The 23,178-nt window shown below is 45.7% G+C and overlaps 1 protein-coding gene across 1 annotated transcript; it reads left to right on the forward strand.

Moving 5' to 3' along the window:
• Positions 1 to 493: 493 nt before the first annotated feature.
• Positions 494 to 23,090, forward strand: VPS26B (VPS26 retromer complex component B). The gene is made up of 7 exons (XM_047877181.1): positions 494 to 1,169; positions 9,889 to 10,045; positions 15,368 to 15,532; positions 18,382 to 18,557; positions 20,179 to 20,321; positions 20,736 to 20,837; positions 21,936 to 23,090. The coding sequence occupies exons 1-7, from the start codon at positions 947 to 949 to the stop codon at positions 21,984 to 21,986; spliced, it is 1,017 nt and encodes a 338-aa protein (XP_047733137.1). The 5' UTR covers positions 494 to 946; the 3' UTR covers positions 21,987 to 23,090.
• The last annotated feature ends 88 nt before the right edge of the window (positions 23,091 to 23,178 follow it).

Here is a 23,178-nt window from a genome sequence, read left to right on the forward strand (position 1 = left end):
ACCAAGGTTCCACGGGGTGATTTTTTAGGTTTCCCTTTAAGTTGGGGGGCGGGGGTCAATAATTAAGTTAAAGCTTAATAGAGTTTTTCTCGCTTTATATTTTTTAATGGGACGACTCTTTAAAGAGAATTTAAGACAGGAACCTTCGTGTATTAAATGTCACCTTTGCCCCCCATCAAGCGACATTTCCCGTGAGTGTCAAAGGGCTACCTTTACCCTGTCAGACAGCGATCGAACGTTGTATATATTCGAATGTGGATGGTAGCCTAACGTTTATCGAACTAAAACAATAAAGGAAAACAAACAAACAAAAAAGTACTCAGAAAGTGTATCTGTAGTTCTTTTAATTCTACCGGACGTCTGGCCCCAAATTCTGGCAAAACGCCGTAACTGCCATGTCAACTAAGGGAAAGGCCGGCCGCCCTTTCTACCACTGCACATGCGCTGTGAGCACACCTTCCGGCAGCCGGGTGGTGAAAGCTACAGGGGCGGAGGCGAGCGCATGCGCGCGGTGTCTTCAGCGCGTCCGGGCTGGAGACTGCGCCCCCCTCTGCACCTCCGCCCGAAGCTGCCGAAGCACCTCCGTGCGTTGCACCTCCAGAGGCCAGGGCTGGCTCTCTGTGCTGCTCAGCGCCGCACCCCACCCGGTGGGCGTCTGTGGCCACGCACGCCAGGGATCTGCACTGCCCCCCTCCAATTGCATTGACCGCCCTCGCCCCTCACTGCCGCTCGGGCTCACTGGACACTGGCGAGCAGCGGTGCACTGGTACCCGGGGCGCTGCAGCCGGCCCTCCCCCATCCCCGTGGAGTCGGGAGTAGTGCAGTCGCCCGCCGTCTGGCAGCGGAGCTGGGTCCCGCGTCCAGCCCTCCGGCCTTTGCTTAGGGCCCCTGATCCGCAAAGAGGAGCGGTCTTACCGAGGCCGGCCCGGCCCAGCCCGGCGGTGAGATGAGCTTCTTCGGCTTCGGGCAGAGCGTGGAGGTGGAAATCTTGCTGAATGATGCGGAGAGTAGGAAGCGGGCCGAGCACAAGACGGAGGATGGGAAGAAGGAGAAATATTTCCTCTTCTACGACGGAGAGACGGTCTCCGGGAAGGTGAGCCTCGCACTCAAGAACCCCAACAAGCGGCTGGAGCACCAGGGCATCAAGATCGAGTTCATCGGGCAGATCGGTGAGTGGGCACCCGGGCCTTCCTCCCGGCCGCGTACGCCGGCCCAGAGCGCCAACTTGGAGGCGGGGGGAGCGGGGTGGTTCGGGGCCAAGCTCCGATGAGGCCTGTGGGAGTCTCTTGTCCACTGCAGTCTGAGGCCCGTCCGCCGGCGACAGCCCCTGCGTTGCCGGCTTCCCTGCCAAAAGTGACAGCGCACCGCGAGGGCGGTGGGGGTGGCTGAGGAAGACAGGGAGCCTCCCCGCCGAGAGCCTCATTGTTGTGGGTACCTTGCCCTGAGATACTCTAGTTGTCCCTTCAAACTGCCGCTCAGCTTTGCTTCCTGCCTCCAGGATTTCCGAGTGAGACGCTCTCCTGCCATAGCCTGCAGGTGGGTTTGTTAGGGGGAGACCTTGATCCAGTACTGCTTTTACCATTGTCTGGACATCCACAGCTGTCAGATCCAAGTTAAGTTGGTCCTCTGTGCCTCACTAAGTTCACTCCCATCCACCCACTTTTCCTTTTAGATGTGGTGATGGAGAGGGCTCCCCACCCTTCTCCTGTCTCACCTTAGCTCTGATCCCCTCTGTTAGAGATAGAAAAAAAGTTATCTCAAAGCTAAGGAAGGGTGTTTTGAGAAAACAGCTCTGCAGTCTTCAGTCTTTCTGTCTACTTAGCTAGTGTTTCTAAGATTTTTTAGAATGCTAGTTTTCAGTTGACGAATTTTCTCCTTACAAAGAAATGATCCTTCTAAGTCCAAAATTAAATGATTGGGGCGCCTGGGTGGCTCAGTCGGTTAAGTGACCAACATTGGCTCAGGTCATGATCTCACGGTTCACGAGTTTAAGCCCAGCATCAGACTCTGGTTGCTAACAGCTCAGAGCCTGGAGCCCACTTCAATTCTGTCTCCCTCTCTCTCTGCCCCTTCCCCACTCGTTCTCTGTTTCTCTCTCTCCTTCAAAAAAAAAAAAAATCATAATTTCTCAATGCTCTAACAATCTTCAAACATGATTATTAATAATTAAAACTAGACTTTAAAAGGCGGTAACAATATAGAAGATTTGGAAGCTGCCAGTGAAGGTGGGGTTGTCTCTAATCCTAAGACTATTTGAAGTCTTGTGTTTTTAAAAAACTCTTAGGTACTTCTGAAATGCATGGTCTGTGTCATTAGGTCAGGAGTAGATTCACAGTAAATACTCCTGTGGGCTGAAAAAAGCTTCTGTCAAAGGATTCATACCCTATAACACACTCTGCATGTATAACCCTGTTCTTAAGGACTTCCTGAGAAAGCTCGTCAAATACTTTCTCTCACATCCTGAGAGTTCAACAAAGAATCTGTTCTCTCTGTTTTACAGAGGCAGGAAACACTGGCACAAGTAGGAGGAATCCTGGGAAAAAGAGTCTATGTGGATAGTGCTCTGGCTGAGGTATTTGCCTCTGGTATTTAAGAAAATGAAATCAGGTCAAATACTGGCTCTTTACATAGGAAACTTTTTTGTTATTTTAAATCCAGAATATGAGTGGCCTTTTATGTAGCTGAAGGGGGCTTGAGAGTGAATTTTATACCCTCTATTTTCCTGCCTCTAGCTTGGATAGTGTTTCTCAACAGTAGTACTGTTGACATTTTGGGCCTGATAATTCTTTGTTGTCACATGACATTTAGCAGGATATTTACCCTGGCCTCAACCCACCAGATACCAGAAACACCCCTAAAAGGCACCCACAAAGATGTCTTGAGATATTGCCTTATATCCCGTGGAGAGTAAAAACACATCTAGTAAAGGACCACTGGGTATATGGGGTGAATCCAAAGCATTTTATGCTAAGCATATTGTATGAGATAGTTGAGAAGTCCTTGCCTACTGAGCATCTGTATTTTCAAGTAGTTTTAAAGCTACTGCATGGATTCTTTGGCTCTGTAATACAAGTGTAAACAGGCACACTCTGTGTCTTATACCATCACTACAGGTGATGATACCTCATCAATACGTGAAAGGTGATCAGAATGTCCCCCACCCAGCAGTGTGACATGAGCTGTTCTTGGGGAACGGGGACAAGGCCTCCCTCTAGTTCAAGTGAAAGCAAGTTGCAGAAGCTGCTTGCTGGGCCTGCCCTGCCTGGTGTCTTGTCTAACTCCTTGAATCCCAGGACAGCAGCCCTGCCAGGTTTTCTACCAACCTTTTATCTTTCCTTGATAACTCTTCCCAAGCCTCTGAGCACTGTGGGCAGTGTTAACCCTGTGACTTTGTGTCCCTCTCTGGGCCTCAGCTTTTTCACCTGTAAGGCAGCAATAACAGCTTGTGAGAATAATGTTGAGCTGTTAAGGGATTCTTCTTTATGAAGAGTATGATCTATTTTTGTTGACAGTCTACTGACCTCAGGGCACCAGAGCGAGGCTAGTGAGTAACTTTGCTGAGGTTGTGGTCCCGTGGTTTTCTCCTTCATTGCATCTTTGACTATGAATGAACTGGGTGGAGCTTTGGTGGAGTTCTGGTCTGGCTCTATGAGTGACATACAGTATAGATTTTACTGTACTGGAGTAAGAAAGTTGATATCATTGTGCTCTGTTCACCTTCCTTGTTGATTTCCATTTTAATTCAAAAGCATTCTTGTAAACCATAGTCTCTTGGGTTTGTTTCTTTCTTTTTTCCTTCTCTCCTTCCTTTCTTACAGGGAACAGTTCCACAGCTTGAAAATCAAGTGCTTTACATAATCTTTTTATCTTTATGATTAATTTTTTTCCTCCTGATGAATATATATTTGTCCCACCTGTGTATTCATTTGAAGGACAGACTGGTACATGATTAAGGGTCAAGCAGACAAGGTGACTTAAATTAGATAGGGCTCAGTTTATAATAGCACAGTCTTTGCTAGGGTCTTGTGAAGACCAGAGATAATATACGTGATGTGCAGGTCTTGGCACACATCATAGGTACGCAGTAAAAGGGAGTTAAGATGATCATTGTCATTTTCTCTTGACTGATCAAGAAGTTTCCAGGCACTAGACCTTTAACACATGTTACCTTGCAGTCACCCTGATTTCTGTGCAGACCATCCATAAGAAATGTTTGGACCAGGTTTGCCTCCCCTTTGGTCTGCTTGTTTGTCTCCCCACCATTGCCTTCCACTGTTTTCTGAAAGGTGTGTTAGTGCAAGTAAAAACCTATGAGAGGGACTCTACACAGAGTCTTTGCTGAGACAGCTATTTGGCCTTCTGTTGCATTGGACCTCTTTGGACCCCATTCCTCATAGTTGCCCAGACCCTACTTAGAAAAGCTGCTATCTCAGTCTTGATTTTGGAGGTCCTACCTCCAAAAGGAAGAGGGTAACTTTTGTTTCTTGTCCCTTCTCTATAACTTGCTCTCGCAGTCTCACCCGCACTCTTATATTCTGATGATTCCCAACCTCTTTCTTTGTCCTGACCTGAACTCTACTGAGTTCCATGCCTGTGTTTCCAACTGCCTGCTAGGCACCTCCACCTGGATACCCCATAGGTCCCTCTGAAACACATCCAAAACAAAACCCCTTTCTCTCTGTGCTCCAGCCTCAGCCCTGCTTCTTGTCCTGTTTGCTCCACTGTGGCCTATGTCACCTGTGTCCATTCAGCCTCAAAAATCTGGAAGCCATCTTAGACTAACTCCTCCTACATGCCCAGCTGGCTCCCCAACAACTCTCTGATATGTCCCTGTTCTGTGGTTCCTCTCCATGCCAATGCTACTGCCTTTTGTAACTCTTTTGACAGCCCCCTCCTAACTGGCCTTCCTGCCTTTCCCTCCCTCATCTTTCAGTTCATTCCTGTCTTTCAGTTCAGTAAGAATGAACTTTCTAAAAGGCAGTTCTGACATTGTCAGTCCCCTCCTTAAAATTCTGCTCATCAACTTTCTATTGGTTGAAGGGCAAAAGTGTACCCAGCTCCTTCCTGAGTGGCCCTGCCTTTCTGTCCAGCCTCATCTCTCCCTTACCTTTCATCCTCACCCTTGTAACTTCCTTAAAATATGTTTCTTTTAGAATCTTGGCATCTTCCCTTTGTGAAAATCTTTCTGCAAGGTATGACCTTCTTTCCAGGCTCATACTCATTCTGAAAGCCCCCAGCAAACATGATATCCAGATGACTTAAGCCTTTCTTCCACTGTTCTTCTACAGGCCTTCCTCACTGAAAACCAGTGCGGTAGCTAATCTCTAGTCTCAGTGGCTAGCACAAAGTAGGTGCTCAATAAATAATTGCTAATGGTACATGGTCAGATCTAGGAATCAAAGGCTGTGTTCCAGATTTTTTCTTCCAACTCCTCCTAGATAAACCAGAGTTACTTGAATGAAGGAAAGGGAGAGTGCAGATTTGCTTTACTGCTTACTGTTAGGAGACAGGGTTTCCTGCTGGTGCTGGTGGCTGAGGCATTGGTGAGCTAGGTGTGGCCCTTACTCCAGGCCACTGAGAACTAAGATGACTTACCCACTGACAGTCACCCATGCACAGCATCTTCACTGAGGGAACTAGGTACAGAAACATTAAAGCGGGTGTCAGTTTGCTTGCTTTTGCATGTTTCTTTGATCAAATTTTCTTATTCCAAGTTGAGGCAGGTTTCTCCCTGAGTATAAGAAAATATGAGTTGTGATCCACTCAGTCCTACACCAACTGCTTGGATGTTGGACTTTGAATGGTGCCCCCTGAGAGTATAAGAAGGTCTTATTTATTCACCTGTGTTGTATATGTTTTCTGTTACTTTCAGTAAGTTTTTGAGACATATTGGGTTTCTTTCTGCACCTAGTATACTTTTTCCAATGGCTTGGTCTGTTGTAACAAAACCAACAAATGTGTGGTGAGGGCATCTCCCGTGTCACTGTGACAGCTAATGGCCTACATTTTTTTTTTAATATTATGAAATATTTATTTATTTATTTATTTATTTATTTATTTATTTTAATGTGAAATTTATTGTCAAATTGGTTTCCATACAACACCCAGTGCTCCTCCCAACAGGTGCCCTACATTTTTAGAAGAATGCAGTGTGGTATATAAGGAGCATAGAGGGAAGTTTTTTAATTGTTAAGAGAGACCATTTTTCCGCTGCACTCATTTGGGGGGACTCTAACGCAGGACATAAGGCAGAGCTGGACCACCTTGGAGACTAATGGGGTTAAATAAACCAAAGGTAATTAGAAGGTCAAAATTACAAGGGAGAACAGACATGATTACTCCTGTCTTCCAAAGCCAAATAAACAATATTTGGATTTTTTAAAAAGTTTTTAAAATTAATGCCTCTAGATGGATCTGAACCCATCAGTACTAGTCAAGTGTATACTTCTAAAAACTCCAGAGGCTTTCTGTATTTTAATTCATTAACCCATGAAAAGCTAACTAAAAGGCAATTGAGATTAAATGGATTGATTCTAGCCTAGTAGTGAGTTGTTGCAGGGCTTAGAGAGCCCTGGAGAGCTGTATCTTGCTGGGGATGGGGAGCCCAGGGCTGTTACCGCTCCAGTGTCTGGGAGATCTGGGTGGATGTGGCCAGCGTGAATCTTGACTGGATTGCCAGTCAGCAAACAATGGCTGGGAAAATCAGGATGAAGACAAGGCTCTTTGGAAGTCTTTTTGCCCTTGCTGACTTAACTTTCTTCTAAGACCTGCGTGAAGCTTGGACCAGACGTGGTTCCAGCCCTGTAGCAGGTCTCAGGTCATCTCTAATGGTGACCCTGTGATGCAAAGCTGGCTCAATTTCCTTCCAAAGTGGCAAATTCACTCCTTATCCGTTGGTGGCAAGTTTCATCATGAAAACATCCCAACTACAAAAGTTACTTCCTCCTGTTGGACTGAGAAAGACAATCAAGACAGGGAAGTTACCACAACAAAAAAACATGGCCAGTTCCTACTTCTAGCTTGAGATGGCTTGTTGCTGAGGGCTTTGGAGTTTGGAGAGAACTAGAGATGAATTGTCACTGCATCTTTGAAATAGATACAGGCCATTTATAGTCTCTTGACAGCTTAAACCTCTTGCTAAAACAGCATTGGGATTTCTGTTCTAATTTATGTGAGAGAAAACCAGACTTTCTGGCAAATAGTGAAGTATGGCTGCTATTTCTGCCCCTTTGCACCACAATGTTTGCAAATGGCTTATAAATTATAAATTAAAAAGCCCAGTCCAGCCCCACTCAGACTACACACTGGCCACTGTTCCATGACAATTAATGTAGGAGCTAGTATTAACATGTGTCCAGGGAGAAAAGCACTAAGGAGAATGTGACACTATGCAGGGAAGGACCTCTCTTACCAAAGGTGGCCACAGCCAGGTGCCCTTGCTGGGTCAGGCAGAATGTTGCTAGGATCCCCAGATGCTGGCAGTCTGCATGTTCTCTGAACGCTCTCAGGTCCTTCTCTGTTCTGTTTCTCATGTTGCCTTTGGGCTCTGTGATCACAGTTGTATATTTTTCCATCCTTCTCTTTCCATCCTTTTCTTGACTCTGGGATTTCTCATTTAAAGATCATGGATACTAGGGCTCTGCCTTGCCCTAACCCTGAAACTATGGGCAGAGTCCAGTGCTTGGGAGCTAAGACACCAGGTCCCCCAGTTAAGGGGTCAGTTCCCACATAGGCTCCAGGACCATCAACAAGGACTTGTATAGCAGCAGATCCAGGAGAGTAAGTGAAGGTGCCCTTGTCACCGAGGCTCTTCCCACCTACTCACTGCACTTCCTTGCATTTATTGGCGGGGGGGGGGGGGGGGGGGGGGAGGGGGGGGCACAGTTCTTGGATTTTAAAACTAGCAATGGATTGCTCACCTTTCCCTGTCCTTTCCCTTATTGTTTGTAAGTGTCATCTCCCATTTAGTGACTTTGTGGAGTATTACTCACCACCCAGAATGCTACTTGCTACTGATTCCATTTAGTGTTTGGAAGAGAGAATGGATTGTTTGTAATATAAAGTGGATCAAAGTGTAACTACATAGGAAATCAGCAGCAAGCTGTAATCACAGAATACAATGTAAATTAATGCAGAAGTGGCACTAGTTTGGGATTAACCATGCTGCTGCCACCTTCCTGAGTTGCATAAATCTTAACGACAGAGGCCACTTTGCTTTAGAATGCTTCCTTGTCTGGGGGGGGGGTGGGGGGAAGGCTTCTCATGGAATAGGTTTGTCAGAACCAGCTCCTCAGGCAGCAAGGGGTTGATTTTGCACTCAGACTGAAAGCACTGCTTGAAACCATTTTCTCTTTCTGGGCATGGTTCTCCCCTGGGGCAGGGCTGGACACTGCATTTCTTGGGCCCAAAGTTTCAGTCCTGATCAGGGCTTACATCTTGTGCTGTCTGAGGCTGACCTGAGCAAATGCATCTCTGCCCCACTGCCCTGATGCTCTGGTTATCCCTGAGAGAGATTACCTGCTGTGCTCTGGAGATATGGGAGCTGGTTTGGTAGGCGGTTGTCCCAGACACTCCTCTCCATGGACCTGTTTCTTTATCCCCAAGCAGCCAGTAGCAGAAGGAGTGAGTGTACTCCACCTGCTCCATGTTCCCAGTTGGTTTACCCTATCACAGTTTGCAGTCTCACATAGGACCAGAGCCCAGAAATGCTTGAGATGTGGTACCTTGACTGTAATGTGGCCATATATACTCATAGTCAGTATTAAGTGTCCCCTCTGCACAGCCAGGTACTGAGGAGGTGCCACGAACCTGGGAATATAGGCCTTATCTCTAAAGACCATGCATATAGAGTATCCTCAAATAGCAAAGTACAAATAGGTACAAAATAATATAGGATAAATTGATAACATGAACTTATAATTAAGACTCAAATGCCAGAACTATTTCTAGAGGAGGAAGAATTTAGAGCAGTGCTGCTTCTCAAAGTGTGGTCCCTGGACCAGCAGTACTAGCATCCCCTGAGGGCTTGTTAGAAATGCATATTCTTGGGCCTCACCCCAGACACTAGAAGTGAGGCTGAGCAATCTGGTTTTAACAAACTCTCCAAGTGATTGTGGCACTCCCTGAAGTAGAGGAACCCCTGATTTAGATGGAGGAAATAACATTAAAACTTCTGCGTCAAATTGGCCACATGGATTCCCTTGAGGGATAGTAGCAGCCAGCAGCTAATATGTTTTGAGTATTTACTATCTATTGGGTACTATTCTGAGTCCTTTACCTGCATTACTTCCTCTAATTCTTATAGAACCTTACGAAGTGGGTTATGTTATTACTCCCATTGTACCAGGTCATAAAAACAGATTCATTCTAGCAGGAGATCTCTAATCTCAGCTTTGCAGCCAACTCTGAGATTCTAAGCCAATCATTTAACCATGCTATGTCTCAGTTTCCTTCTCTGTTAAATGGGTGACAAGGCCTGTCCTAGATACTTCAGAAGATTATTATAAGGAAGATAGGATTAAATAACTATGAATATGCTTTCAAAAGTTAGAAACAGTTTTAGAAATGTTTTTAAAACAGTGTGGTGTTTTTGTTACCGGTTCCCCCGATATATGTGCTAGAGCAGAGTTATATTGGGTTTTTACTGTGCCACAGAATTTCTCTATATAAAACCGAGTGTTTGGAAAGTGGGGAGGGAAGGAGACCAGTATATGGAGAATGCAGTGCAAGAGCGGGATTAGGAAAAGAAAAGGAGTCAAAAACAAGGCTGGGGGAAGTTTGTTTTGGAGAGAGGTCTCTCAGAAGCGGGGGTCCTGCAGCCTGGGATCCCCCTTGTTAAGCCCTGTGTAGCTTGGGGTCCGGTTGTAGAGGCTGACGCTCTCTCTCCAGAGCTCTACTATGACCGTGGGAACCACCATGAGTTTGTGTCCCTGGTGAAGGATTTGGCCCGGCCCGGAGAAATTAGCCAATCACAGGCCTTCGACTTTGAATTCACCCACGTGGAGAAGCCCTATGAGTCATACACAGGCCAGAATGTGAAGCTCCGGTAAGTTGTTAAGTTGTGTCTGCTGTTTCCCCACCTTGTCCCTGCTGTTTTCCCACCTCACCCCTGAAGCTGTCTACATTTGAGTCTTTTTATATAGGTATTGAGAAGGAAGAGAACTGAGAGCAGTGGCATGCTGGTAAATGTTTAACAATGGACTCTCTGGGAGGAGAAGCCCTAGTTTATAGCATTTGTCAGTTTCTGTCATGTAAATATTCCTACCGTGGCCAATTTCAAGCTCCCAACCTGAGGTGCCTGATTACAGAGTTGGGGAGAGATGTACGGTAATCACCTTTACATAGCATTACTGTCAGACACTAGATTTTAATTCTCCTAAAAGCAGACAAAATCGGTAAACTGTAGCAAGATTATTAAGAAGCAATGAGTTTTGAGTATGTATTACCTTTGTTTTTAATAGAATCCATTTAAGTTTAGGTAATTTAGGTTTTTTTAATTTATGTTTATTTGAGAGAGAGAGAGAGAGAGAGAGAGAGAGAGAGAGAGAGAGGGAGAGAGAGGGAGGGAGGGAGGGAGGGAGGGAAGGGCAAAGAGAGAGGGAGACACAGTATCCGAAGCAGGCTCCAGGCTCTGAGCTGTCAGCACAGAGCCCAATATGGGACTCAAACTCACAGACCACAAGATCATGACCTGAGCCGAGTCAGATGCCCAATCGACTGAGCCACCCAGGCACCCCAAGTTTAGATAATGTTTAAAATTTGCTATATTTAACAACCAGTTTATAAAATTCCTGAAAACTGAATAGTCAGCTTTCATACACTGGGATGAGCTGTATCCCAGCACACCATGGGCTGCACATCAGGACCTGCGAATCCTTGGTCCAGCTCTGCCACACAGCAGCAGTGGGATCCTGAGCTCTTGCTTGAAAAGTAGGTAATAGATTTGGATTCTAGTTCTAGGTCTGTCCTCCACCTTTTGGGGTGACAGGAGAATAAAACATAACACAGATTTTCAAAAAAATTAATAAACACAATTTAAGTACATGGGACTGTTTTTATTCTTCTGGTTTCTGAGGATAGGGACTGATTCCAGGGGCCTCTTGGGTTAAAAAAAAAAAAATCCAGGGGGCGCCTGGGTGGCTCAGTTGGTTAAGCGTCTAACTTCAGCTCAGGTCACCATCTCATGGTCCGTGGGTTTGAGCCCCACATTGGGGCTCTGTGCTGACAGCTCAGAGCTTGGAGCCTGTTTCAGATTCCGTGTTTCCCTTTCTCTCTGCCCCTCTCCTGCTCACCCTCTGTCTCTCTCTCTCTCTCTCAAAAATAAACATTAAAAAAAATTTAAAAAAAATTAAAAAATCCAGAGCAGCTCTAGACTCTTGGATGTAACTTAAGATTATGTGAAGTTACTGGGATAAAGCCAACTTCCTCCATCACTCTGGACACCTGGCTCCAGGTTTGATGCCACCTTAAGATCAGCTCATCTTTGTCACCTCAAGGCCTGGTTTTCGGATGGTGTGGACTACAGCAAGACCTTTCCTCTCCTTCTGTCTCCCTGGTCTCCCCTCTTCCGTCAGAAGAGTGATTGTAGGCTCTTCTTTTTCAATCTTTGCAGAGAGGTCTAAACACTGACGTTACCCAAACTAAAGACAGTGTTTCCTAATTGCATTCAGAAAAGGCTACAACAGTAGCCTGTCTAGTTGTCACCTAAACTTGCCTGTGGGACTTACTGTTATTTAATTTAGTATTTTCAGTGGATTGCTCTTAAATGTTTTTAAGTCAGAAATAAAGATGTTGGAAAGAGTGGTGATACTTCAGAATATGAAAAATAGGATTACCATATGATCCAGGAATTCCATTCATGGGTACACACCCAAAAGAAGTGAAAGCAAGGGCTCAAACATCAGTGTACACCCACACTCATAGCAGATTGTTCACAATAGCCAGGTGGACCAACGTAAGTTCCATTAGCAGATAAATGGATACACATACAGTGGAATATTATTCAGCTCTAAAAAAGGAAGAAAATCCTGTCATATGCTGCAACATGGATGAACCTTGAAAACCTTATGCTAAGTGAAATCAGCCAGCATAAAAAGACAAATACTGTATGATTTCACAACAATGTGAATGTGCTTAATGCCACTGAAGTATGATTAAAATGTTAAATTTTGTTGTATATATTGTAGGGGAGGAAAAGAGTTTTTTCCCTTTTTCGATCTTAGGTCGACTGGCTGAGGTTCTGCAAATCAGACTGACAGAAGACAGGCTAGCAAGAGAGAAGCAGACCAGTTGATTCACATGTGCATTGTGCATACACACAGTGATTGGTCATGCAACGGGGTGGTTAGAACTTGGAGCTTACATGAGCATCTTAACAGAATAATAATTTCACAGAGAAATGACGAAACAAAGGAAAGGGACTTTTAGCTTTTAGGGGCAACAAATTCTGGGAAGGTAAATATATGGGGGAAACAAATGGAAAGTAAGAGTTTGTTTAGTAAGATTTGTTATGTAGATTTCTCTAGTGCAGTTTCTGGGCTGATAACAGTTGTCTCTGATGATTAAGAATGTTCTGCTCTTCCTGCTAGAGAGTGGGGAGGGCAGAGAGTTTTTCTTGTGTCTGCTTCTTATTGCTGTATATAATCCCGTACCAGAGTGGCGTATTTTGGAGTGGCATACTCTAAATCCCTTCTGTATTTTACCACACACATGCACACACAAAATGAATAAAAGAGAAAAAAGTGTTGCTGTCCAATTAGATGAAGACTTCAGGATTCGTGTTGAGAAAGAGAGGAGGTCAAGAAGAGAAAATTAGTTAAGGGAAGTTTATAAATTTCAGTTCCAGATTAAGGGCTTTTATCTTATCAGGCAGAGGGAAAACATGAAAAGATCATTCTGGACTCCTCTTTCTTTATATTTGGTTGAGGGAGTGGTTCTTTTGGACAATTAGTTTAAAGTCAACCCACACTATTTGATGAATGGTGCAGAGACAAAATTGTTAGAAGGCTAGTATGAGGTTCTTCCTAAGCATCTTACCTTAGTAGACACAATGGGACCAGGCAGGAAAATGAGGAATTTAATAGATATCAATAGAATTGACCAGTGAGTGGAGATGCAAACATATGGCTATCAGGAAGAAGAGATGACTTATATTTTAAATGATTCATCCAATTTTAAAGCCTGGAGCACTGGCAGAATGTGTGAAAGTTCACTAGACAGTTGGAAATGCAAGCCTGGCACTCAGGACAGAGAAATGCACTGTTGGGAGTCCTCTGCTCAGGGGTAAAAGCTGGTACATTTTTCAAGAAGGAGAGCTGAGGGAGAAGAGCCCAGGCAGGATCTATTGGGGCATTTGGTGGGGGGATAAGAGGGTGGGGTGGGGAGAGAGGCAGGGTAAAGCCCTCTTGTGGAACTATAGGAAGAGCATTTCAAGGAAGAGGAGGAAGTATTATACACTCCAGTGTAGAAACAAGCTAAAAGAAAAGACCGCTGGATTTAGAAACTAGGGGACCATGTGTTACCTTCAGGAGGACAGTTTCTGGTGGTGGAGACAGAAGCCAGGGGTGAGTAGTAGTGACTGGAAAGAAGCTGCAGTAGTTAGAACAGGACCCCTCAGTGACAGCTGTTCCAGAAGAATGGGCAAGAGTGTAAGACCTGGAATGTTGGGGAATTGATGAGTTTGGGACTTTGTATAAACTCAAAGAAGGAGGACTTTATTAGAGAGAGATTCAATATGTTGAGAAAATTGGAAAACTTGAAGAGTCAAAATACCAGACAGTGGTTCTCCACCAAGGCTCCTGTATTAGAATCACCTGGGTGGTTTTAAAAAATGTTGATGCCTATGTCCCTCTGTGGAGCAGTTACATGTCAGCTCTGCCTGGGCATCAGGATTTTGGAAGCTGCTCCCCCCCCCGCCCCAGGGTGATTATAATGTGCACCCAGAGTGAAAGTCATTCTGCCTGATGGAGGAGGAGAAAGGTCTTGAGAGACTGAGGTGCCGTTGGAAGGAGGAAAGGATGGGCAAAGATACAGATGCACATTTAAGCCCTAAGTTAGACACAGCACAAAGCAGAGAAGGGAGAGAATTAGAAATCTTGACTTGGAAGGCCTTCCTCTTCTCAGTAGAGTAAAAGCTGTGAATCCCACAGAGAAGGGGAGAGGAGGCTTGAAAGCCTGAACAATTAGAAAAGGGTTAGGGACAAATAAGTCTTGGGGAATGTGGCAGAAGTTACTGAGATGAATAAAAGGGTTGCCAAGCATCAGTCAGGGCCACACAGAGGAGAGTAGCCTAAATGTGCAGTCGATCTGGTTAGCAGTTTTCTCCAGGAACAGTTGACAGGTGATGCAGATTACCTAAGTTTATTTTAGAAGAAGATATTAAAAGGGTGTTCATTCACTGGGTATTAGCACAAAGTAAGTCCAGGGGACACGGATGCTGGGGATCGGCTGCACTAGGGTGGCTGACTGGAGAGGTCAGGCTTGGCTTACTAAGCCCTTCAGGGGCCATGTCTCTGTTCTTCCCTACTTGTCTCCTACTGCAGCAACACCTCCCCAGGGATCCACAGTTCAGCCAGAGACTATCTTTGTTCAGGACCTCTCCCACCTCTGCTGCTTTACTTGTAAGGTCTGCTCTGCCTGAGTGCCCTTTTCTCTCTCTCTAGCACTTGATTCCTCTATCTGATTTAGCACTTGCTCTGTGTTCTAATTTTTCTGTTTGTTGACCCACCCTCCCCAGTGGACCGTGAGCTTCCCATGAGACTGTATCTTATTCATCCTGTGCCAAACAATAAACATTTGCTGAATGAAGAGCTGACTTACTTTCTCCATTCCCTATTTCTCCCATTTAACTCGAGGGACTTGAAAAATGCTTATTGATTGAATATTGTTAAGTAAACAGGCATGCAAATAGAAGAGTGTAAGACAAATCCCTGTGCCTGAAGAGCCAGGAGTTAGTTGAAGAAGTAAAACCCGTACACAAATATACATGGTAGGCAGTGGTAAGGAGCATGAAAGGCATAGGATAACTTGCTATAGGCATATAAAACAGAAACCATTTTTATTTAGGGCAGTGTTCTCAGCTCAGAGGATGGGCTTGAAAAGGGATTTGAGGGAAGGTCTTTGAACTTCCTGGAGCTATAATTACAAAATTTCATGTTATAAGTGCATATGTTCATTTTTGTTTGTTTTGTTTGTTTGTTTGTTTGTTTGTTTTTCCGGGAGAAGGGTCCACTGAGGTAAATTCTCAAAGGAATACAAAGCCCCAAAGGTGAACCACCGTAAGGGCTTTTCTCCAGTGGCCCTGTTTGGTGAGTAAATCAAGGCAGCATCTAGAAACCAGAAGTGTTCACAATACGTCTATCTCCTATAGGTATTTCCTTCGAGCCACCATCAGCCGCCGTCTCAATGATGTTGTCAAAGAGATGGACATTGTAGTTCATACACTCAGCACATATCCAGAGCTGAACTCTTCCATCAAGATGGAGGTTGGGATTGAGGACTGCCTGCACATTGAGTTTGAGTATAATAAGTCCAAGTAAGTATCTGGGGCCTCATGGTTGTGAACTATTGAGGGAGGTTAATAAGATAGTACTTAATGAGAACGCAAGCTGGTGGAGTCCTGGCCTTGGCTGGCTTGAAGTGATGTGTTCACTGACATGGTACCATGAATATATGGGCCAGGCTGGTGAAAGGTAGATAGAGTAGGAAATCAAACTTCATTCTACTTAAACTAAACTGTTTGCAGTTAAAAAGGTACATTTAAGTCAAATACCCCGCATTGTCTTTCAGAGTGAAGCTAGACAAACTTTGAGGTTGTTTTGGTACAGCTCTTGCCTTCTACTGATGACCACGAAGCATCTCAGAATACCATTCCTGTTATCCTGTTATCCTGTTATCCTGTTATTCCTGTTATTGTGTCTGATCTACAATATGTCTTTACAGATCAATGTGAAGAAACCAAACACTGGCCACAGTTTGTTGCTTCCTCCTGAGCTTAAATGAATTGTAGCAAAGAACACCTCTTTATAAATGTCTTTAAATTTTAGCTGGCAAGTTGGGAAGCCATGTCTATTTTAAACTGTGTTTGCTGTCTGAACGTGAAACTATTTAAGTGCTTGTAAATCACAAAACTTACTGACACTTCAAAAATGTACCACAGACATCTTTCTTTTCAGTATATACATTCCTGAAAACATTTGAAAATCAAACGTGCAAAGTAAAAGTGTATTCTATTCACAGAGAGCTAAAAAAAGAAATTAGAGTCTCTAACTAGGGTTCTCACTAGGGAGACCCTCACATCAGACCCACTGTTTTCAAGAGCAACAGGGTTGTCGGGGGGAGGCAGGGAGGTGTTGTTGAGCCAATTGGCTCTCCTATGAAGGGAGAGGAACAGGGCTTTTTAAAAAACTAGCAACATACATGGTTCCTAGAACAGGGGTGAGGGAAAGGCATATTTTTTTCCCCTGCCCTCTGGCCTGGAACCACTTGTGACCCAGAATGGGCCCTGCTTGGCTGGTCCCACCTATGGAATGGGGTGAGGCGAGCTGGGAGGGGGTGTTGATCTGCCCCAGGCAAGGACACGTAAGGAAACAGCCTTCTTCCACTTTCTCCTCACAGTCTCAGGGCTCTTTGGGCCTTCTGGAAAGGAGCCACCAAAAGTACATGCCCACCAGTGCTCCAGCCACCTGGTAAAAGGGGTCGTTGGCAGGCAGTGCTACCTTGTGGAGCTCAAAATAGCTGTCAGTCAGCAATATGTTCAGGACCAATCATGGTATGTGAAAGGCACTTCAGGGAGTCTATTTCATAACATCAAGAACTGGGTGTTCAGACCTGTCCTGCCCTCTCAGCAGGCTGTGCTGTGCAAAAGCAGTCTAATGGAGAGCCTAATCCCATTCTGCCATTAAGGATTGCCCTTGGGGTAAGATTAGCAGGTAACACTTTTATGCCTCAGGTTTCTCACCTGAAAACTGGAGTCCTGGATCAGGATAATAGGTTTCAAACACATACAGAAAGGATGAAGTGAAAGAAGAGCCAGGAACCAGGGTTCTATGCCCTCCAAAGGAGTGATACTTTTATGTTTTTCACATTTTAGTGCTTCCATGTAGGATTTCATTGAGAATAAAGGAATTTCCAGGGGCACCTGGGTAGCTCGGTTGAGAGTCCAGCTTCAGTTCAGGATCTCAAGATTCATGGGTTCGAGCCCCATGTTGGGCTCTGTGCTGACAGCTCAGAGCCTGGAGCTTGCTTCGGATTCTGTGTCTCCCTCTTTCTTTTCCCCTCCCCCTCTCGTGTTCTATCTCTCTCTCTCTCTCTCAAAAATAAACATTAAAAAAGATTTAGAAGAAAAATGTTTAGTTTTTCAAAATTTGAAAACCCCTAGAATCTATGATCTCTCAGCATTCCTTCTAAAATGCTGGGAGTGGCCTACGTGCTGCTTTTGTAAGTGTTCTTAGGTTATCTACTGAGAGTGTCTGCAGTCTTCCCAGTTAGTCTGTAAGCAGAAAGGCAGAATGAAATAGAGGGGAGAAGACAAGCCTAGAAATTAGGCACCTGGGCTTACACCCTGTGTCTGTCCCCTACTCAAATCTGGTGCAGGTTTGAACCAGGGGTTCAAGATAGGGGTTCTATCTTCTTTGAACTTTCTTTTCTTCACCTGTAATATAAGGAGGTTGAATTCTGAAGTCCCTGCCAATACTTACGTCCATGATTCTGAGCTTCAGGTTTGAAGATTTTCCCCTCTGCCTGCATGTGCACACACAGACCACTGGTACTACAGACTGACTCAAAAGCTTGAAAGGTCAGAAAGCATCGTGCAGCATGGCCGAATTCACAACAGCTCACAGAGCACACACCATGTCAACAGGGCCCAGAGAGAAGGTGCCCATGGAGCAGTATGCATGCCCTGGCCTGTCACATCCACAGCAGACGAAGCTGCTTGCTGCAGGCCACCAAGGCCCACTTCCCAAAAGACGTCTTGTGGAGTTCAGAGACAGAGAGCAAGACCTGGTTCCTGTATTTGTGGGGCTGGACTCCCATACATCAGGACATCTGAGACAACACATACACAAATACACAAGGCATAAACAGAATTAAAGCACTGGGGAGATAGATCAGATGAGCATATAACATACAGGAAAGATGTCCTGTGCTTACATACGGAAGAATGGAAGGGATAGGGACTACTGTGATTCAAGTAAAGAGCATAGTGGGAAATCATTCTGCAGTGGCAGTTGTGGTGAAAATATGAGTGAGTGTGCACCATGACTCCCCATCTTTAGCCAGCCTGTATGGCGGCGCCCCTGTCCTGAAACCCAGAAGGCCTGGAAATGTGCACAGGTCAGCTGCTGTACACACATCTTGTTTTCTGTGCTTTCTCTTCCCCAGATACCACTTGAAAGATGTCATTGTAGGGAAGATCTACTTCCTGTTGGTGAGAATCAAAATCAAGCACATGGAGATAGATATCATCAAGCGGGAAACGACGGGCACAGGCCCCAATGTGTACCATGAAAACGACACGATAGCCAAGTATGAGATCATGGATGGGGCGCCCGTGAGAGGTGAGCATCCTGGCCCCCAAGCCCACAGCCACCTCCCCTGTTCTCCCAGGCCCAGCATGGAATTATGGAGGGGCCTGGGGGGTTATACTGCTAAAGTAAGATTGCCTATTCACCTATAATTTCTCATCTCTAATTGTTTATTGTGGATCCCAATAAAGAGGAAAAGAAGGGCTGGGTATATGGAACTCCAAGCTCCTTCTCTACCTTCACCCAGAAGAGCTCCACCTTGGCCTCGTTTACACATTGAGCTTGTACTGGAGATTTCATCTTAAGAGTTACACGTCTTAAAAACAACAACAACAAAAGCTTGAAAAGTACTGGTTTAGCAGATAGTTTGCACATTTTACCTACTGACATTCTTTGCTACTAGGGAGCAAGATATTAATGCAGAATAATCATTTTTGTTCCTTAGTTCTAACTCTTGTGAAATGACTCATTCTCTGAATTCATTCACCAAGTGCACATACTCCATCCAGCACTACCAGGTGCCACAGACCACACCAGGAACGGGACAGAAACAGTGCGCCTCCGCCCCACCCACCCCAGAGCTGACACTACATCTGGAATGAATGGAGTTGCAAGCTTTGTTATTTGGGGAGTCTGTGATTATTTGGTAGTAGCAATCATTTATGTTCTTCTGGCCCTGCAGCCATTGATGATGAAGAATATATTTTTTCATTTAGAAGTGCTTGGTGATGCCAAGGTTTTATTCAGTTTATTCCTACATGTCTTCCATGTGGAAGGAGGGGACAATGACAGCCGATTCTTGGGCATCATCATTCTAGGTCCTTGCGGGGGGATAGGACTGAACTCTCCTGACTCTCTGCATGTTCCATTTTTTTCACCAGCTGTACAAGTAAACCCACTTGTCATTTCCCCTGAGAAATAAGACAAAACAGTAGATAATTAAAAGTGCATTTATATTTAGCTTAGGCTACATTATAAGTTTGGCCTTTCTCAGTAGAATTACTGTCCTAATTTCATTTCTCTTAAATTAGGAAAGGCACAGTGTTAGAGCTGGAAGGGACCTAAAATATCATGTAGTGTGATTCCACAATTTTCCACATGAGAAAATTAGGGTCCAGAGAAAGCAATGGACTTACACAGAAGTCATACAACTGGTTAATGGAGAACTGGGACCAGAATGAGGATTTTCTCTTTTTCAGATCACTATACCACCCTGTTTATCCATCTTAGAGTGGGATGTGTTTTGCGGGGCATACACCATTTAAGTTGGAGGAAGGTGGCATTGAAATTGCTGACTGACATGCTGAGTTAGCTGGGGCTTGGCAACTGGCCTGTTAAAACACAACAACTAGACACATTACATATAATCGGAAGATGCTTAGCAGTAGTATCCTGTGCTGTTCACTCACTGGTCTCTATGTTGGAACAGTGAGAGAAGATGCAACAGGACCTGGAATCGAATTGCAGAGTCACGTTTTTGCTTCAGAAGATCACTGAGCCACAGAGTGCAACTTCCCAAAGGCTAGAAGTATTCCCTTGAGTGTGCCATGACACGCTCAGGTGGCGCCTCCCTTGCTGTGGGCAGAGAGTGACTTGGTGTAAGGTAGGGTGGGTCACTTTGCCCTTTCCTCTGACTTCTGCCTGGCCCTTCCAGGAGAGTCCATCCCGATCCGGCTCTTCCTGGCGGGCTATGAGCTCACCCCCACCATGCGGGACATCAACAAGAAGTTTTCCGTGCGCTATTACCTCAACCTGGTGCTGATAGATGAGGAGGAACGACGCTACTTCAAACAGCAGGTGAGGCCCAGGTACCTCCCTGAGACCCCTGGCTGCCCTAAAGCCAGCACAGGAAGGGCATCATCCCTGTGAAGATCAGGTTCCATTTCTGACGGATTAAGTGGAGTGGTATAGGGGAGAGAGTTTATTAGTCTCTGTGCCACTTGTTGGTTCACTGAGAGGGAATCCCATGACAAGAATGAGGGTCCCTACTTGACACCTCAAATTCGCTTTCGCAGGCCCAAGGCCAGTGACCACTCTGCCCTTCCTGCCCACACCAGAAGGAGCCCTGGGTGGTGTGGACAGTGGCTATCTTTGGTGAGAGAGGAGCAGAGGAGGTTTTGCTAAGATTCCTGGGAGAAAGAGCCTCTGGGAACCCCGCCCTCATGCCTCCCTCTCAAGATATCATGTCACCTCCTTCTCCCAATTCTGCAGGAAGTGGTGTTGTGGCGGAAGGGTGACATTGTACGGAAGAGCATGTCCCATCAGGCAGCCATTGCCTCACAGCGCTTCGAAGGCACAACCTCCCTGGGTGAGGTGCGGACCCCCAGCCAGCTGTCTGACAACAACAGCAGGCAGTAGGCCCCCAGGGCCAAGAAGCTGCTGGGCTTCCACCCAGCACCCCTGTCTACCAAACACCAGCGGCTGGGGGAGGGGAGGACGGTGTGATGTTCAACTGACCCGTTACTTGCAACCTGAAAACAAATCATGTTTTGACTTAAATTCTTTTTTTCTGAAGAACCTAAGGGGCTTGGGTTGGGAGGCAGTCTCCTTGAGATTCTGCGGCTGATGTGAGAACAGGGAGAGGTAGCATTCTGGTAGCTGGTCTCTCTGGGGAAAAGAGCCTTTTGTTGAGGCCTTCCATGGGGGGCTGCCTCACATCTTGCAGGGGAGCAAAGAGCAGGCATCCTTGGATCCTGGGTCTCTGAGCTTCCTGATACAGGATCTGAGCATGTCCCTGGGATTCTGAACTGCCAGCGGGGCCAGGGGGTAGTCCTATCTTATTCTCCCCTCTGCTGTGTCTGAGGTAGTGGCCAAAGAAGCTGGTCCTTCCCCATCCTAAATGGCAGCAGGGAGACTCAAGATCAGGAAGCTACCTCTTTGGGAGTCTTGGATGTGGTGCTTTGACATTTCCACAAGCCACCTCCTTTCTGGCCTTTCTCTCACTGCTGGGACCCAAGCACCTCCCTTCTCCATCTTCTACAGACTCTTGTCAGTAACGTCCTGGAACAGAAGCTTGTGGAAGGGCCTTTGGCTGTTGTCCCCTCACCTGTGAGAAATTCTGGGCACAGAGACACCTGGGGTTAGTGTCATGCATGGATGGCAGCAGTGTTGGATATAAGAGGCCAAACCAGAAGTATGGTGACTATGTGTGGTTGCAGTCTGCCTGCACCCCATGACTGCACTCTCCAGCCCTGAGGGCTGAGTGGCTCTAGGATACTGCTGTGTGCCACAGCAAGCCCAAATAAGGGCATGTGTTTCCTTTAAGAGATCCCGGGAAGGCCTTGATCTCTTTGCTTCCCTAAAAATGGATCCTCATCACTCCTTGCTCTCCCTTCATTTAATTTGTGGGAAGTAGGGCTTGTAAGTTTTGTTCTTACTGTCACCCATGCCCCTTCATTCTCTGAGTTTCAGGAGGGAGAGGAGAGCCTCAGCAGAAGACTCTGCTACACAACTTCAGAATAATTCTGCTTGCCAAATTATGTCTTCACCTTCACCAGTTGGCTGACCAGACTTTAGGACCATTGATGTTTTTGTTTAAAAACATACAGAAACTCTTGTGGGTATTCTTGTTACATGAAAGGAAAGGGGACCTTCCCTCTGTTGCACTGTGCTCGGGCCTATTGGAGTAAAGGTGTTGACATCCTTTTCTGCCTCATCTGGAAATGACCTATTGGCCTTCCTTCCCTTCAGGCAGACCCTATTGGCCAATAAGTCCAATATCTGTGGGTCTGAGTTCTCTATAGTTTGGAAAGCAGGGGGCTTTGTTCCTTTGTCATCTTTTAGTGTGGAAAATGGGGACTCCTCTTTTCCTCAGAAATCAGTGTAGTCGTGGGCCTCTGACTGGGCAGGGCTCATGGGTCAGGACTGAGACTGGGGGGAGAAGACACTGGGATGACACTAGAGGTTGACTGGGGACAGCAGAACCACAGAAGGTAAGGTGGCTCCCCCACATGCTGGACCCCGAGTTCAGGTGCGACGGACAATCTCATGGGAAGAGAATCACCCATCCAGCTGCCCCTGGATTATCAAGTTTGGAGTTTAAGGATATGGGGGAGGCAGATTGTGTGCTCCTTGTCTTTTCCAGATCATGAGATTAGGCTCTGGTGTGCCTCCCATAACAGCTGGTATTCTAACTAGAAAGTTCCTCTGCCTCCCAACTGATAACCCAAATTCATTTTCCAACTTTCCTAACATCTTAAACTTTTTTTTCTGGGAGAACTAGAAGATAGAATTTGCTTTTATTCTCTCAGGAGCTGTGCACAAGCCAGGTCTTCTGTTTTCTCTCACTCTGCCCCCATTCTCTACTTCTCTATGCGACATTGGAAGTGAGAGGAGGGACCGCCCCCTCCTTTAAAGGTCCCCATACCTGGGAGTGCATAGGTACTAAACCAAGCAGTGCAACTTGTAATTAAGCAGCTGCAGTGTTTACATGTTTCTTAATGTGTCGTCTTTTCAATGGCTGTATTTTAAAAAAAAAAAAGAAAAAAAAAGAACACTTGTTTCAATTGTCTCTCTGATTAAAGGAAGCCCCTGTGGCTTGGAGGCATTGTGCCCATGGTCCACCAAGTTCTGTGGTTTCTTCTGTCTTATACTGTCTTATACTCACACAAAAGGGGAGACAGACACCCACCTTGATCCAACATGACACCTGCCC

Source organism: Prionailurus viverrinus, chromosome D1 (assembly GCF_022837055.1).
Source record: "Prionailurus viverrinus isolate Anna chromosome D1, UM_Priviv_1.0, whole genome shotgun sequence".
NCBI lineage: Eukaryota > Metazoa > Chordata > Mammalia > Carnivora > Felidae > Prionailurus > Prionailurus viverrinus.

Bases quoted from the DNA above. Each gene is read 5' to 3' on its own strand.
- VPS26B (XM_047877181.1), top strand. From the start codon at position 947: ATGAGCTTCTTCGGCTTCGGGCAGAGCGTGGAGGTGGAAATCTTGCTG. The intron at 1,170-9,888 runs GTGAGTGGGCAC...CTCTCTCTCCAG, and splicing joins CGAGTTCATCGGGCAGATCG to AGCTCTACTATGACCGTGGG. The intron at 15,533-18,381 runs GTAAGTATCTGG...TCTCTTCCCCAG, and splicing joins TTTGAGTATAATAAGTCCAA to ATACCACTTGAAAGATGTCA.